General features: G+C 37.5%; 2 protein-coding genes across 3 annotated transcripts in view; one reads left to right on the top strand and one right to left on the bottom strand.

Annotated features, from left to right (window-relative positions):
• The window catches only part of WDHD1 (WD repeat and HMG-box DNA binding protein 1), a 31870-nt gene extending 27879 nt beyond the window's left edge, over window positions 1–3991 (bottom strand). The window contains exons 1-3 of the mRNA XM_014054762.2: window positions 3897–3991; window positions 2992–3103; window positions 299–450 (exon numbers count right to left, since the gene is read on the bottom strand). Of these exons, the coding sequence (XP_013910237.2) occupies window positions 299–450; window positions 2992–3103; window positions 3897–3970 (338 nt within the window). The 5' untranslated portion in view covers window positions 3971–3991. The remainder of the gene's footprint in view (window positions 1–298; window positions 451–2991; window positions 3104–3896) is intronic.
• A 1449-nt stretch (window positions 3992–5440) lies between these two features.
• Window positions 5441–17601, top strand: SOCS4 (suppressor of cytokine signaling 4). Of its 2 annotated transcripts, none has more exons than XM_087728265.1 (2): window positions 5441–6346; window positions 16117–17601. In XM_087728265.1, the coding sequence occupies exon 2, from the start codon at window positions 16208–16210 to the stop codon at window positions 17513–17515; it is 1308 nt and encodes a 435-aa protein (XP_087584391.1). In that variant the 5' UTR covers window positions 5441–6346; window positions 16117–16207; the 3' UTR covers window positions 17516–17601. The 2 variants fall into 2 exon arrangements, with proteins under 2 accessions (XP_087584391.1, XP_013910236.2); XM_014054761.2 differs by having other exon boundaries at window positions 5441–6357.
• The last annotated feature ends 810 nt before the right edge of the window (window positions 17602–18411 follow it).

Raw genomic sequence — 18411 nt, 5'->3', positions numbered from 1 at the left:
GAGGCAACCTCTCTGTCCTAAAGCTTCCAGATATTGTTGGGCTGCAAATTCCATTGTTCTGGTCTGCCGCTGAGTTCTTGACTTATAAAGTGGAAAATGTAAAATCACACATCTGGAGGAGAGCATCTATAGGAAGTATGAGTTAAATTCTGTCCCAGAAGATCAATGAGCAGAACATACAAAGTTGTTTGCACAGAATGCTTATGTTTTAGTTAAAAGAATACTTCTTTCCCAAGGAAAAGTAATCCATAGCTGAAACTGTTTGGGTACTTTCTTTTCAACTCCCAAATATATTTACCTAGATCCAACAGCTACTTTGCTCCCATCAGCATTGAAAACAACATGGTTTGCATTTGTGGTAAAACGGGTCAAGATACCATCTGGAAGACCTTCTGGGAACGTATGGATTTGGACAGTGTTGTTAGATACTGCAGTAATCAATCTCCCATTCTACAAATAAAGCAGTATTGGGATTATAGACTAGTCTATCCTTCATTGCCTTGGACAGAATAATATTTCATGTAATTTGACAGGTACAAAAGGAAAGTTCGGGGGGGGGGGGGCTCCAGTGATTTCTCTCCAACTGCTTTTTTCAAATATTAAAGACACTGATTACACCAAGCAACTGTAGGTGGACTTATATGTACGTACATGCATTGAGATAAAAATAAGAAATCCAATCTCATTTCTGTCTCAGGATATTCATGCAGACTGGAGAGATCTCTGCCAAGCTAAACCTTGTATTTAACTACTGCCTTAGTCTATTATTTTTACCTAAAAATGCTATTCTCAAGTTTAGCCAATTATTTTCTATACACAGCTCCAAAGCTGAAAACTATAGGACAATATTTGAGGTGCAGAATCAGTAGATTTATTTATTTATTTGTCTTGTATGCCGCCCACTCCCGAAGGACTCCGGGCGGCTCACAAAAGACAAGGGAAAGGGGGAAAACGAGACAAAGACAACATATTAAAAACAAAACCAACATTCACAATTTCCGTGGAGGTAAATGCTTCTCAGCCCCCCCCCCCCCCAGCCTGCTGGAACAGCCAGGACTTGGTGGCTTTGCGGAAGGCCGGGAGGGTAGTAAGGTTTCAGTTTCAGTTTTTCACTTTATTTGTATGCCGCCCTTTTCCCTGAGGGGACTCAGGGCGGCTCACAACTTCGGGGGGGGGGGGGTGTCCGGATCTCAACAGGGAGCTCGTTCCAGAGGGCCGGAGCTGCAACAGAGAAGGCTCTCCCCCGGGGAGTCGCCAGCCGACATTGGCTGGCAGATGGAATCCGGAGGAGACCTAATCTGTGCGATCTAATTGGTCTGAGAGAGGTAATCGGCAGGAGGCGGTCTCTCAGGTACCCAGGTACCCAGTAGATATTATTAAGGCTCACATATTTACTTAAGATTATGTTTTAAAACAAGAATCAGCTACCACTTTGCAGTGCAGGCATGTATGATTTCGCCCAATATCACATGTTCTTCACAAAATCAAAAAAGTTTCAAAAGTCAGATATTTTGCCTATTATAGAATATTTCAGAAATTTTGGTGGTTTAATTTAATTTTTTCTTTTTAAACATCCTTTTTAATGGGTTTTTTAAAAAACCAGGATGACCAAGATTGATGGTTTGGTTTACAAATTATAATGATTCATGTATGTGTATGCAAATATAAAGTTAAGGAACAAACATGAAAACAGTGTATTCTGAAAATATGTGGATGAATGGCAAGAAAGAACTGACTCCATACTCATATTTGAAAAACTAGGACTATAACTACTGAGCAAGCTCAATAGTGAACAAAGTCTTGGGAGAAAACTGCAAAACTGTGGTGAAGGAAAAAAATAGAAGACTGATTGCATTCATAATATTAAAAGCAATTAGATAAATATGTAGCACATTAATCATACATAAACATACAAAAATAACCAGACTTTAAATTTGACTTAGTCTTTGGGACTGAGTCTTCCAAAGGATGTGGGGTCAATACATTTTAATTTGGGGGTTTATTTTAAGGGTGGAAATAGAAGCTTTAGGTTTTGCAGAGGTTTAAAGCTGATGCAACATCTGTTAAATTTCCCTATGTCTACAGTAACAGATGATAACTTCAAAACATTCAACCCATATCAACAGGACAAAAAAGAAAATGCAGTTTCCACTTGTGATATAAAACTTGGATGTCTTATAGAAAGCATTAGATTTGCTTTGTCATGCCATATTCACCAGGGGGCAGACTTCATCCAATACTGAATAATGTACGCAAATTCTCTTAGGAATTTTGATCTAGACACCAACAGAAAGCCAAACTTAAAGCTTAGAGATACAGAATAATTCAGGGGAAAACTGTAATTTGTATACATTTGACTTTTTGCATTTGAGCAAGAAGCTTAATATTTTTTTTAAAAATGCAGACGTTTCTATTATCACTTCACAATAAAATGTAGGTGGTAACACAAATAAAGTAATTAAATTCCATTCAATGAATAAATAAATTTATCTATTCTATGGAATCCCCACAATTAAGCATTTGAGGTACATGGGATCAGAAAAATAGAAAGGGATGGAGAATTTATTTCATTTTATAAGAGTTTACAAAAATCTGTGAATGTGATAATTCTGTTCTTAGATGAACAGCTTGACTTGTTTTCAAACCCAATTTAATAACCTGTTTTTATGAACTCAAGACCAGAATCATATACCTACGAGAAATTGAAAATTAACACTAAATTACCTCCCAAGTTTTAGATGCAATGATTTTCAATCTGAGCCAGGTGATATTTATCGTTTTGATCATTTTGGAAGTATTTCAGTTTCAAAATAACCCTTCTGAATTAAAAATGCTATATTCGGAATTCAAAACCCCTCTAAAATAAAGAAAGCAACTTTTTACATGAAAAATAGGATTAGTTCACCATTATATACAAGTCTCTTCAATGGCTTGGTTCACCCTTCATATAAACATGTGTTTTGTTTGGATTTTGTTTTGTTTCAGGAGTACCTTGAGAGCAAATGAGTAGGCTTTTTCGCCTACATTAATGGACTTTGGATCATCATCATCCAGGCTTTCCCAAAATCTTACATCTCCATCACTGCCGCAAGTTACAATACAACTAAAGAAACAAAATAAAAATACAGGGATACAGTAATAATATGCATAACTATTTCATACACACACATATTCAGATCTCATTAAAATCTATTGTAACAAAAGATACATTATCCAAAGGTATTTTTTTCTTTAAATAATCTTTAAAGAATAAATAATGATACAAGCAAAGATGCTGGTCTCAAGCAATGGCATTTATAGGATTGATGTTTCCTAAGTAATTCCCCAGGTTAATTAATCTCAGGTATACATATACATATTAAACTCCTACTGTTTTCCTTGCTTTTGTCTTCCTGTCTTAAGGGAATCTGATCAATCTGATTTCTAAACCAGTTTATGACTTACCACAATGTGCAAACCTAGCTACGGTAATTATATATATGCAAACCCACAATGATTCATTTAAGGATGACAACTGAGAGTACTGGAATCACATCCCTAAGCAGTGTGATCACACAATGCCACACTTTACAACCATATTGCTTAGTGACAGCAATTAGGGTCCCAGATGCCATTGCTAACAATCTATATATATATTGAATTATTTTGGTTATTTATTTTAATTAGTATATTGACTAATAACTTTGGCATGACTTACATGGTGGGGTGGGAGGGGTGTTAAAATTAATCACTTTGAAAAGAGACTAATAAACTTTATAATGTGTTGTCATGATTCCAACACTAGTTTCTCTTAATTCCTTTGCTGCTTATTATTCGGTCAGAAACACATTTCAAAAATATTTGTATATTTCTGAATTAAATCACTAGATAAGCATAGATAAGTTTCAATCACTCACCTTCCAGTGTCATTGAAACAGACATCTGTCTGGCCTTCCGTATGTCCATATCTCATTGGTTTTTGTGAGGACATTTTCTCCTTCAATAAAAACTCTGAATCTAGCAGCAATAGAACACAAATAAATAAATAAAAATAAATGAAATAAAATAACTACAAAATATAATGCAGGCCTCTCCTAGCGAAGAATGATCTATAGGATCCTTTTTTAGATTAGTTTAGTTTACTTTATTGTCATTGGACATGGGACAATGAAATTAAATGCCATCTTCAGTGTACATTACTATAAAAATAAAAAAAACAGATTCTTTACTTTCTATATAATTGAAATTGAAAACCCGATATTGCACTATACCATAGAATTTAAAATGGGTTCTGCCCTGGGATAGCAGTTGTTTTTCAGCCTATTTGTCCTTGTTTTTATTGTCCTGTACTGTCTGCCGGATGGTAATAGTTAAAAAAAAAAAGGTGCCCAGGATGAGATGGATCTTTAAGAATGTTTTGAACTTTCCTAAGGCAGCGGGAGCTATAAAGGTCTTCCAAAGAGAGGAGAGGGCAACCAATGATCCTCTCTGGGCAATGACGTTGACCCTCTGGAGTGCTGTCCTATCTGCCACTGTGCAATTGGCAAACCCTACACAGATGCAGTAAGTTAAAATACTTCCTATGGTGCAGCAGTAGAAGATCACCAGGAGTTTTTCATTCAGTTCTTGTTTCCTGAGAAGTCTCAGGTGGTATAATCTCTGCTGGGCCCTTTTGACCAGTGCTGCAATATGAGTGCCACAGGTCAGGTCCTCTTTTATGATAACACCCAGAAACTTAAAACTGGCCACTTGCTCCGCTTGGTCTCCACTGATGAGCAAGGGCTGGATGTCTGATCTATTCCTCCTACAGTCCACTATAAGCTTCTTTTACTGATGGGGGTCATGCAATCCAGAATTGTATCAATTATACGATCATTAGGGTTGCAATTTCAGGATCAGCAATCCTAAAGGTTATATTTTATTTCAAACTTTTTCAACCAGATGCCCTTTCAAGTGCACTTCATGACCTCTCTGAAACCATGCTGGATTAGGATGATGGGACTTGTCGTCAAATGCACCAAGAGAGGGAAAGGCTGCCCACAGCTAATAGAACACGCTTTATTCCCTTCCCCGTTGAGGTCACCCGAGAAACGGCGGGAGGACCGTCCCTCACCGGGTCCTAAGGACGCGCGTGGGAATAGGTACCGGGTGCGGAGGGAGGACGCTCGTTCCCCAAGCACAGCCCCAAAGAGCGGCTCACAGCAGCCCCTCACCGGCAAAGCTACGCCACCCCGCCGCCCTCACTCACCCGCCGTCCTTCGAGCTTTCCCGCGCTTCGCTTCCGAGTGACGTCATCAGCGCCAGAGCCAGGGCTGTGCTTTTTCTTGGCCTTCTCATTGGGCTGTTGCGCTTTCCGTCCCACGCTCGGTCCCGCCTCCAGCCCCATCTCCCCACCCCGGGAAGCCGGCTGGATCCTGTCAGGGAGGCCGCGTGGGGATGGGGGGTGGCTGGGCTGCGTCTGCGCCTTCATAACCGCCTGGAAGGCGGAGAGGAAAAGCTGCGCCTCTGGGCAGCGCGGCTGAAGGACGGACTGACGGCGGCAAGGGTGGGGTTAGAAGGAGGGCGGTCAAGTCGCCGGCGTCCTTCTTTAGCCCCCTTCGTCCTGGAAATCGTAGGGGTTGCTGCTCCGTTCCCTCTGCCGCCCTCCTTCTCCTTCCCTGTCCTGTCCCGTTGTTTTAAAGCTTCTTTTGGGACACAGATTTTAGGGGGTGGGTGGGAGAGAGAGAGAGAAAACACGCTCCTGTTTTGCAAGAACAGCAGCTTTCTTGGCCATGGTCCTCTTTTCCCTTTTACTGTCCGTCCCCCCGTCTCCATATATCGAGACTTCTGCAGCTTTTCCAGACCTTCTTCCCCGTCCCACCCCCAGCCTTCTTTCCTTTGCAGTTTAATTGTAACCATATGTAAACTAACTAGAAATAACTTTCCATGTATCCTAAAGGGATTCCCTCCCAAAAGAATGGATTTCCAATGGCAGCTATTGCTTCTCTTTCTTAACTTCCCTCCACCTTCAGCCACTTTTTCCTAGCATACTTTGCTTTTCAGTTTCCTCTATTTCTTTATTTTCTCAACCTTCCTCCTCCAATTTGCTTTCTTTCCCTCCCTGCCGCCCTCCCTCTCCCCCCTCTCACACACCCACACACCAACAGAAGATTTGAAGATCCTCCCCTTCAGTTCAGACATCTTCCCTTCTCTCCTCCTTTCTCATCCTTGGACCCCCTTAGCCCCAATCCTTCCTCCTCCAGCTGTGCTGTTGCTCCGTCATCCTTTGTGTCTGATGGCGAGTCGTGGTGCCTGTCAGTGCCACGATATTTGGACAAGGTTTCTCTTTCTTCCCTGCTTTTTGGCATCCCTTCAAAATGTTTCTTGGGTGAGCAGCAGGTGAGCATGTACATCCATGGGGAAAGAAGGCGGGGTGGGAGATGGAAAGAACTGGCATCTGTTCGTTCTGACAAAGTTATCCCTCTCCAGTAAACTCAACTTTTATTAGGGACCACGATGTTGGTGAAATGTTTCTTTAAAAATCCTGGGGAGAAAAACTGAATTTGAGATAGATAGATATCCATTGTTGGTGGCTGGCGGAAAAGGAGCAAACAGAAAATTAGTTTCAGTGTTAATTTCATAGCCACAGCCATCATTTCAGCAGCATAATTTAAAAAAAAAACAGTTAAAGGAAATAAAGTTGTTTTAAAAGTTTCTTTTAAAATTCTGGAGGGGCATATTATAAAATGTTCATAACCTATGGCAAACAGCTAGGTTGCTGATTGTTTGAAGTGCAAGATTTCATGGAAAATATTTACTGTGTTTAGTTCGGCATTTGCATCATGGTGATTGCATCCACCTTCTAAGTTTAACCAAGGAATGGTAGGTCTTAAGGTTAGAAGATGTCATCTTTAGAACAAGCACCTGTTTTGTTTTAAAGAGCTTTGACTTGCCTACTTGTAGTTCTAAAAAGTTAGAAATTTATTTCTCTTCATCATCTGACAGTTCTTTCTCAATATGTTTTTAAAGTTACATGGAAATGTCAGTTAGACTAATTGAAATTGACAATATTCCAAAAGCGATTTGTTCATGTTTTCATCCTGAGCCTGCTGCTTTTAGAATAAAAACTAAAAGTTGGAGCAATCGTATGGCGTGTGAATTCTTGTTTCTGCCCACTTATATTGTGAAGTTAGTTTGGCTCTTACTGACTGTTAGCTGACAAAATATATAAATAGTTTTGGATAGCTTATTTGGCCATGTTTACACTACATAGGAAAATATTTTTGGTCTCATGCTGTGCTTTGTTAATCAGGCAGATCGTTTTGTGGATACATAGAGAAAATTATTTTTTTTAAAGGTCAGTGCCTATTTTCTTCCTAGAAAAACAGGTATTATTTTAACTGGTTTTAATTAGAATATGTTCTAATTATTTAATCACCAAATATCTAATCAAATATTTTGGTACAATGTCATGTTCTTACATGCATTAAATCATGACATTATACCAAAATATCTGAACATAATTAACTCTTGGTTTGTTTTAGAAAATGTTCTGAATGCTCTTTGCATTTTCTCTGCCATTTAATATATATTTAGAATATCTGGGGCTTTAGGAGAATTGTGAGAAATGACTTTTGATGATCTTAATCCTTTTTGAATTAAGCTGAGAATATTTCTCTAAGTGGAACCATTCTAGGAGGCCTGAGAGCAGTTAAAGTAGACAATTTCCTGTCAGCCTGTTCTCTTTATGCATTCCACTCTTATTGGGGTTTTTTAAGGGGGGTTGGACACTGTTCTGCTGTTTGATTTTGCAAGTCCTTTAGCTTGACACAACTGTCTCTTCTCTCATATCAGTTGCCTCATGGATTTTCAGGACCAAACATCAAGATAATTTACTGATTTTAGCTCCCACTGGAGCTAAACTGATCCCAACCTTATTGGGAAGTTTTTCTCGTAAAAACTTCTGCTATATACATGATCTTACCCAGCTCTCATTCATTTAGGAAAGGTTGAAATATGAGACATTCATAATTACCGGTAATTGTGTTCCTTATCAACAAGCTGTTTTGGATTTTTCTTCTCTGAATGCAAAATGTATTTGGCAAGTCCAATCCAGGATTGGAGAGGGAGTAAACTCTGAAGTGATATAATATCCTCTTTTTCTTATGTAAAGTTCCCTGCAGAATGGCTAACTGTAGTATTTTTCAAGTGAATAATAATATCCTTTCATTTTCAGTCAATATATTTGTAAAATGATGCAGAAATGCTTTATGTGGTCCAGATAATATGCGAAAAGCCATTATGCGAAAAGCCATTACGCAACTTCTGTTCTAGTCAAAATTTGGTATCAAAAAAGAGATTATGTGCACTTGAAAAGAATTAGGACATGGCTTCTAGCAATATTCTGTCTTCCTGATTTAATGTAGGAAAAGATCAGTCAAATATCTTGTGTGTTCTCCCTTCAGGATAAAATCTATATCAAGCTTTAAGTGAAGTTAAAGTGAATGCATCAATTTCCATACTCTCTTTCAGATTAGATATGACATTATAGTCAGAGGCAATCATGTGTCGAGGAACAATGGCTAAAACTCTTCAGTGATTTTCATGCTATGATGACTCTTCTTGTAGCCAAAAATCATATGACTCAAAAGAATTCTTTGCTCTATTGTTTCTGTGAGAGCTAGCTTCACATTTAAATGTTTTTCAAGTGCAGTTACAAATGGAAGACACAAACCTCCTTTTTACTGAGATGACCTGTATCACCTCTGCTAATTTTCTGTTAAAATAAAGCAGATGCCATATCTTGACTTACCAAATGGCTCATTCCATTAATACTGCCCTCCAGGTGAAAATATATTTAATAACTAGACTGCCATTTACTTTAATTTGTTTTGTTGACATTAGCTGATATGAAGTTATGTGTATTTAGTTTAAATACATGTCTATATGTTATAAAGCGGAGAGGGTGACACTGATGATAAGGAGAAGAAGAATGAAATACAGATTTTAGTAAATCTATATGAATAAAATTTATGTGAAGACTTCTTTTTAATTGGATTTGTGTTTTTTTTTGTCATCAGATTATCAAAATGTAATTGGCCTTTATGTTGATAAAGTTATAGACCCAATTTGTGCTAATAGTATTTTGTAGTCACATGCATAAGATTGTTTAACTCTGTATTGTAAATTTAGGTATTGCTTTAAATCTATCATTAAGTTCAGCCTGGTGCTTGTTAATGTAACATTTAATCAAAATTCCTTTTGTCTTGCTCAATCACTGACTGAGTGATCATATATAAACCCTAAAGGGATAAATAGGGAATCTCTGGGTGACAATATTATGATTGGTAAAGACATAAAATGATAATAGATTAATTAAACAGAGGGTAGGAGTGACAGCTTTGTTCTTTTATCATCTCAATTAGTTTATTAAAAGAAGATTATTAGGACTGAGAGAGTGTGGAATGTAGAAAGGAAAATTATCTATACAATTGGAATCACAGATTTCTTTTTTCCCAGAGTAAGAAAACAAGCTTGTCAATATTTTAGAAAAACAGTGGGTTCAAAAGACACTCTTTTTCTTAAAACTTCGACAAGCTTATTTCTTACTCTGGGAAAAAAAAAACTGTGATTTTAATTATGTAAATAATTTTTAAAATTCCTCTAAAAACCAAAAGAGGTGTTCTTGAACTCTGTAATACTGCATTACCTTTTAAATAATGAATGAATTTGTGTGATTTCCCCCCAAATAAATCTAATGATTTCATTGCAGTTAGGGCGAGATAAGAAATAAATATACCAATTACTCTTAATAATTAAATGTTAATATATTAAATAAAACCATGACATAATCTTCCAGCTTTATAAAATATATCAAACTTTGTATGTCAGTAACATACATTTTACAGACACTCCAAGCTCTATAGCTTTACTACTATATACCATATGAGCAGAAATGCCTGAAACATATAAATCTTTCTAGGAGAAGCCAAAAAGAGCCAAGGTGGCGCAGTGGTTAAATGCAGCACTGCAGGCTACTGCTAGATCAGCAGGTCAGCGGTTCAAATCTCACCGGCTCAGGGTTGACTCAGCCTTCCATCCTTCCGAGGTGGGTAAAATGAGGACCCAGATTGTTGGGGGCAATATGCTGACTCTCTGTAAACTGCTTAGAGAGGCCTGAAAGGCCTATGAAGCGGTATATAAGTCTACTGCTATTGCTAAACCCAAATTAATGCTTAGATTAATTCTTGCAATTTTCTTGGCAAGATTTTGGAAATGGTTTGCCATTGCCTTCTTAGAGCTGAGAAAGGAGAGTGACTGACCTAAAGCCACCTTCATGGCTTCATGCCTAAGGTGGAAATAGAACTCATGGTCTCCCAGATTTTATCCTGGTGCCTTAACCACTACATCTATGTTATTATTACCATCACTATTGCATTTTATTTTCACCAAAGGAAAGTACAAAAAATATTGACAAGTTTGATTTAACAAGGATTTTAATTGATTAAACATTTTGTAGAATAAACAGATACGAAAATATGAAAAAAAACACCTTTATTTCAAAGTAATGTTCCTTTACATGAATAATACTTTTAAGAATACTGTATTGCTGTCGATTCACAAGAAAAGGAAGGTGAAAGCCAATTCATAAGCTTGGTAATATTCAAACGCCTAAATTTGATTGCCATACCATTGTCATTTTTTTTTAGTTGTGAGTATCTTCTAAAATAGTGACAACTCCCTGAGAGATCACAGCTTACCTTTTGTGAATCATTGAAATTATATAAGAGCATTAATAGTTGAGACAGGATGCTTGTATTTCTTTTGCTTTAAGGTTTCTCTTACCCCCCCCCCCCGCCCAAATTGAGGTGTTTGGTTTCAATACGTCTGCAGTAGTATAGGTAATGCAGTCCAAAGCTTTATTCAAAGCATCCCTCCTACCAAGAAAAAGATATTATAAAGTTAAGTATGATTGTGAAACACAATAACTGGGGGGGGGGGGTGAGTCTCTCTGTTCTAACTCTGAATAGCTTAGTATTTTGGAACTAGATTGTTTTAAGTTTAAAAGGGGGAAAAGGGGTACATATCAGAAGTCGAAAGAGGTCCAGTCATATAGGGAGAGTATTGACAGGTAATCTAATACTATAATTGTAGAAAATGAAAGCCTCAACTAAGCTGATTTAGCAAAGGATGTTAAGAAATACAAAAAGAGCATCTTGGTACTTGTTCAAAATAACTGGAAAAGAAACAGTACGCCAGCTAATGAATGAAGGTAATAGATGATGAGAAATAGCAAAGAAGATGTAGCAATACTGAACTTCTGTTCTGATATGTTTTTTTTTAAATATATGTACTACCAGCAAGTTATGAAGAGCAAGATAAAGGGACATGATTGAAGTTTGAGAGTGATAGAACCATGGTCAAATAATAGTTCTTTAATGTGAGAATTTAAATCTCTAGGACTAAGTTAATTACATTCCAGGAAACTGAGGGAACCAATTCTTTGTTGAGCTGAATCTTAGGAAGACTACCAGTTACTATCTAGACCAACCTATCCCACAGGACTGCTGTTTTGAGGATAGAAATTAGGAAAGCCGCACCATGTACTCCATCTTAATCTTGAAGAATCTGATGATAGCTACGATAAGAGGCTTTCAAAGGATATTTAAAATATTGAGTAGGGCACAATACGGTTAACCAGGAGATTTGTAAGAAGACATCAGGCACAAATGAAACTGCTCCTATGCTAAATTACACTACTGATCAACATGCCGAATCCATTCAAATTCCTTGGTTCATATCTATTCTACTTGGTGCCCCTGCAGCTTCAAATGTGCTTCAAGGGGTTGGGATGAGCCTCAAATGGATTTGAAAAGAACTCGGGACAAGTGTACATGTCTTGTTTTCTTGACTTTGGCTTTTTATACACTTTTTCTTTACACATATTCCATCTATAGCAGGGGTTCCCAACCTTTTCTATACCCCCGCACTCCTAGAGCACTTTTGACATATTTTCGCACCCCTTACAAAAGTAAATAATTATGTGCATATAATTATGCATATACACTATAATTTTGAAACTTCCAAACCCAAGTTTCTGCACTCACTAGAATATTGTCTCACACCGCCGGTTGGAAACCCCTGATCTACAGAGTTTCCATATCTTGCAAACTGTGAGGAATATTCTGATTTTTCAGGCAAGAGTGTAGCTTCTTCCATTGTGGTTTTCTTCCTGTGGATTTAGTAATGTCATAATAAACTTACATTTAAAGATGCTTTTTAAAACTGCAATCTTCGTAAAGTGGCCTAGCTGATCCAGATTCTATTATGATGCACTTCAAAAAATATTGTGTCCCTAAATTTTCTTTTGAAAACATAATACACAAAAGAATAAGGCAAAGAAAGGCATGAACTGTGCATGAATTATACCTTGAGGGAGTCTTACTTTAGGTAATGTCATTTCTTTCCTCTGCGGTTCCTTAAAAGCATTTCCATATGTCAGGATTTTATAAAATTGCTTTTAGTGAAACAAGTTATTTTTATAATCCTTTTCAGGACATAAAGCCTAGGTGCTTCAGATGCCTTAGGGGATACGCTTCTAAAAACTCATTTTGAAAATCAAATGACTAAAATACCCGCTCTGTGACATATTTTAATTAGTTTCTGTTTTAAAAATGACCTGAAAGTGTCAGCAGCGCAGAATAGCATCTCTTAACATCATGCTTGTGTGAACTTGTATTGTAAGAAGTGTTAGATGAATTTTTGACTATCTTTTATTTGTTGACCTACTTTATCTCTCATTTGGGTTTTCGTTTGGGTTTTTCTTTTTGGTGTTGAATGGTTTTTCAAGCTTGAATGTGGCATTTGTCCAAAGGCAAGCAAAGAATGTGGGGAAATGGTCTTTTCCCAAGAATGGAAGTTAAATTAATCTATAGTTTGTTTGTCTTAACTTGATAATGGAGGAAGCTCTGGAATGCTAATTAGATTTGAATTCCATTAGATGTGATTCAGAACATCATCACTCACAGATCCATTTATCTGAAAGCCCTAAAAGATGAGTAGTGACTCCAAGGATCTACTGATGTTTTATTAAGGAATTAAAATAGTGGCTATGAATGCTTCAAACAAGAAATCTTAAACTCTAATTTTTACCATTCCATAGAGATGGGATCTATCAATTAGTATGCTGTCCATATGAGCAAAATTTTGTTTCCATTTGGGCAGCTTCTCTGCATGTATATTCCCCCATCAAATTAAAAATGGAGCTTCCTGTTTCTAGTTCTTAAATCCTTCAAAACAAAGATGAACACTGGTATTACAGCTGAGTGTTCAGAAAAGTCTGATATTCAGAGACTTTGTGCATATACTGTATAAGTATTTCCTAGAGTAATCATTACTGAATGTGAAATGTACTGTACTGCAAGTCTCAATTCATAGATTATTGAGGGAAATTAAATTTTTTATATTAGTCTGAACGCTAATATAATTTGGAGGGGGGGGAACCCTGAAATCAAAGGCATAACTTTGGGGAAAACAATATTAAAATGGTCTAAATTGAACTGCTGCCTGCTTTCTCTGGCACACATATTGTCTTCAGTACTGTTATGACTGTAAGAGATGAATGAAATTGGAGAATAAGCAAATAATGGTTAAGGAAAATTATTTCTGGTACACATTTGAATTTAATTGACCAAGTTCAATCTTAGTTGTCCTACTGGTAGTTCTCAACTTACAATCATTCGTTGAATGACAGTTCAAAGTTACAACACTGAAAAAAGTGACTTATGACAGTTCAGCAATGGAAAATTTGGGCTCAACTGTGATCATAAATCAAGGACTGCCTCTATTAAACTTTTACTCTATGTAGTTTTTCCTTGTCTACAGAATCCCTCACACACTGCTAGATTCACACACAACATTGCAGCTGCCGTAGTTGTTCACTTTGAAGCTGTCCTTCAAAATCTCTCCCCAAATTTCCTTTTCTTTGAAGTAAATTGAAGCTTAGGGTAGGATAGGCTACCAGATTTTCCTTATGTTGGGCTAGAATATTCCTTGGAATAGAGCTATAATCTGGCTGCAATGTGTATACTTGTAATGTCCTATCAGTGTACAGGAAACAGGATCGTCTGCTCGGTCTCGTAAACATTTTGATAAGTGATTAATGATGAATTTAACTAAGCATAGGTAAGAGCTCATGTTCAATCCTGTACCATGATGATAAAGGGTGGTGAAGCATTCTCACCCTTATTCCATCATCAGACTGTTGTCCAGTTGCTAATATCCTGTTGCAGAGGGAATAAGGAGCATTTACTGTCTGCCTGTTTAAGGATGTTGTACAATTCTTTCCCAATAAAGTTGCTCAGATTCACCAGAGTCTTGATTCCACATCAGTGAGGTTTGAAATGGTGACTGCATCAGTGAGGTTTGAAATGGTGACTGCTCAACATCTTATATTACTTGGAATTCATTCTAGCTTATAGACTTGATGAAACAAATAAAAGACTTGGGGCATGAGCTCGGCTATCTATAGATCCATGCCTTTCCTGGCTTTTTCAGATAGCCAGAGCAGAAGAGAATAGTTGTGAACAGGAGATTCATAACTGTTCTTCGGTGGATGAAGTTATCCCAGTTGCCTATAATAAGACATTAATGTGCCCCTTCTGAAGGGGGCTCCCCTGGACCCCAAAATCTGGGCGATTATTGTCTAGTCCCCAATATTGCTATTCCAATTAAGGTGGTTGAAAAAGAAGTTATGTCTCCAATTGTAGAATCCTTGAGGAGAAGAAGCTTGTTGGTATCCATTTTAATTAAGTATATGCCAGGCTAGGTATTGGACTGAAATAACAGTAATCACTCTAGTAGAAAAGATTTGTCACAACCTGGGTGACAGGAATGCATTTGATCCTTTCAGTGACCTTTGGTGTCATTGACAAGGCTGAGTAGTTTGAGGGTTGGTGCCACTATTTCACAATGATTTTCCTCCTAAGTGAGTAATTACAATCAGTGGTAGTGGAGGAGAAAAGTTGGTTCTGTGGATTTTTTTTTTTTTTTAAATATAGTTTTTATTAAACATTACCTTTAAAAAACAGAAAAACACAATGGTTCTGTGGATTTTTGATTCTCTCACTCCTGTTGCTTAGCATCTCTGTGAGGCTGCTGGATAAATTTTACATCAGTCTGTGTTGAGGTACTATCTCTATGTTTATGATACCCAATTATATCACTGAGCCAGAGATGCTGTTGAGGTCTTTGTTAGTGGCTGGAGGCTAAATGGGATGAAAGAAGTTGAGGCTTTATTCAAACAAGAAGGGCTTACTGTTTGTTCAGAGATCATCTGGTTTTTTTTATCTACTTTGTTGATTACTGTAGGTAGGGTACCACTTGCCCTACAAGGGGAGGTCTATCACTTGGTTTTTCTCACAGCTTTCTCATAGTTTTGTGATAACTGCTTGATGGACAGATGGTGAAGGTATGCAAGATGGCTTTTAGTCAGACAGATAGACAGACAGACACACGTACTTGTGTGTGTGTAAACATACATATACATACATGCATACATGCATACATATATAGAGGGGGGAGGGAGAGGGAGAGAGAGAATTGCAATATACTATACTTAGCTGTAATCTCTGCACTGTATTTTGCATTCTGATAGCGAGAGCTGTTACTGCTAAGTTACACCAATATTTCAGGCTTTGTTCTAGTTGCCAGTAAGCCTCTGAGTTACTGACAATAGAGTGTTGGGTTCAATATTCAGAATGTTGGGTTAACCCTTAAAATTCTAAATGTGTTGGCTCACATTTAGAGGTACTGCCAAGACCATCTTCTTCTTGGTAAAATTGACCCATGACGTATACTCATTCCATGTCACAATATTGTGGGTCCCCCACTCCACATGAAATAAATTCACCAGTGGCCTAGAGATTGTTTGATGATGCCCTTCCCCAATGAAATAGCCTGTTCTCCCAAAACATGACATCAGTGACAATCCTGACTTCATTCCAGAATGGAGTCAGATTATTCTGAGTGGTTAAAAGTTCGCACTGTTTTTTTAATCTTTGTTATGTCCTTTTTATTCTTATAAACAGTGTTAAAAGTCTAATTACGTAGAAATGTGAGAAATAAATATGTTGAATACTTTCTTTTCCATTTTCATAGGTATAGCCTCAGAACACATGAGGAGTGCTTTCTGTGAAGAATTTGGGCAACGTTAGTTCTGGAATCTTTATGAAGCATTTAACTTTAAAGCATGGCAGAAAATAAAGAAAGGAAACCTAAAAATGCAGATGTGAGACCCAAAACCAGCCGGAGTAGAAGTGCAGACAGAAAGGACGGATACGTATGGAGTGGAAAGAAGCTTTCCTGGACAAAAAAGAGTGAGAACAGTTCTAATGCCGAAATGGCAAACGCCTCAGGAATACCTACATTAAGCCTAAGGAACCAGGAGAGAAAACAGAGCTGTTCTTCAGCTGAGATGGAGTTGGAACATGTATGTGGTCACAGGTTCCTAAGCCGTTCTTTTAAACAGAAATTGCAGGATGCGATGGGACAATGTTTTCCCATAAAGAGTTGCAACACTCGGCATTCTTCAGGGCTGTCACCAAAGAGGAAAATACATATCAGTGAGCTTATGCTGGACAAATGCCCTTTCCCACCACGATCTGAGCTAGCATTCCGATGGCACTTAATCAAGCAGCACACTGCCCCTGTAAGACAAAAATCTGAAAGCTGGCTAAGTGTGGGTTCATCCAAAGGTGAAAGGAAAGATGAAGACCTGAGAGAGATTGATGGGGCAGATGAGCCAGACTCCGATGTATTGCAGGAAAGTAACGTTATTGACTCCTATCCATGTGATCCTCAAGAGGAATCTGCCATGGGTGGCAAGCAGCTAAAGAGCAGCAGAGAGGAAAGTGACATGGACTCTGATGATGAAGTAGTGACACTCTGCACCAGCTCCAGGAAGAGAAACAAACCACGGTGGGAAATAGAGGATGACCTTTTGCAGCTGCAGATGCCACTCAGATATCACACCCAGATTGATTATGTTCATTGTCTGGTTCCTGACCTCCTTCAGATCAATAATAACCCATGTTACTGGGGAGTGATGGATAAATACGCTGCAGAAGCACTTTTAGATGGAAAGCCAGAAGGGACGTTTTTATTACGTGATTCTGCCCAGGAAGATTACTTATTTTCCGTTAGTTTCAGGCGTTATAGTCGTTCTCTTCATGCCAGGATCGAACAGTGGAATCACAACTTCAGCTTTGATGCTCATGATCCATGCGTCTTCCATTCTCGTGACATTACTGGGCTTTTAGAACATTATAAAGATCCAAGCTCTTGTATGTTCTTTGAGCCACTTCTCTCGACTCCCTTACACAGAACTTTCCCTTTTTCCCTTCAACATCTATGCAGGACAGTTATTTGTAATTCTACAACGTACGATGGCATAAATGCACTTCCTGTTCCTCCATCTGTAAAGCTGTATTTGAAAGAATATCATTATAAATCAAAAGTAAGAGTCCTCAGGATTGATGTACCAGATCAACATGCCTAGAAAGACATTCTGGAAATTATTTATAATTATTCTGGGAGATTTTGTTTTTATTTCTCTTTCTTATTAATAAAAGTTTCATGCAAAAATATCTACAGATCATATTTAACTTTGCCTGAGCCTTATGTCCAAATAGATTTTTACTTCTTGCCCCAATGAACAGGTTTCTGTAAAAAAACACAAAATTGGTACTAATATTCTATAAAGTTTTGTGGAATTTCAAGGAAGCTATTTTTAAGTTTTCATTCAAGCTTAACTTTTTAGATACGAAGCTAAGTCAAGATTAAATTTGACTTACCTTTTATAAACTAATTTATATGCACTACAGGCATGCTTGAAAAACTGAATATAGTAGTTCTTCCAGAATTGCCAATTTGTATGTTTTTTTTAAATTATCCTGTCCTTGCTATAAAAAAATAAAATTAATAAGATTGTGATGCTCCTACCATTCTGGGTACTGGTGGTTTTAAATTTCATATAGGTTGCTTAAATTTTGAGATTAAATGTCATAACCATATGCTTTTTGTCAGAACATGATTTGGAGTTTTTATCATTTTTAATAAATGTTGACTATATATGTCTAATTTTCTGGGCATCTTACTAAGAATCCTAAAACTATTGAGAAGTTTCTTAAAAGATTTTGATATGAAGTTAGTACATGTTTTAAAAAGAACTATGTGTTGAAGCACAAGTAGATGCTGGTACCACAAACTAATAGTCATAAATGTTAAATGAAATGCATGAAAATAGTCTGATGGGTGTTTATCTAACTACGTCAGATCATACTCTCCTGTCCTACACTCTTATGTCGGGGGGCTTTGGATCTTTTTCTCAGTCTGCTGACTGTCCTTTGGTGCTATTTGTTTATTTGTTTTGCGATTTAACTATTACATAGGCAA

This window comes from Thamnophis sirtalis, unplaced genomic scaffold (assembly GCF_051295495.1).
Source record: "Thamnophis sirtalis isolate CommonGarterSnake01/CBP01778 unplaced genomic scaffold, rThaSir2_p1.2 scaffold_1, whole genome shotgun sequence".
Taxonomy (NCBI): domain Eukaryota; kingdom Metazoa; phylum Chordata; class Lepidosauria; order Squamata; family Natricidae; genus Thamnophis; species Thamnophis sirtalis.
Note: the sequence above shows the minus strand (reverse complement) of the source record. Positions and strands in the feature narration are given on the sequence as shown.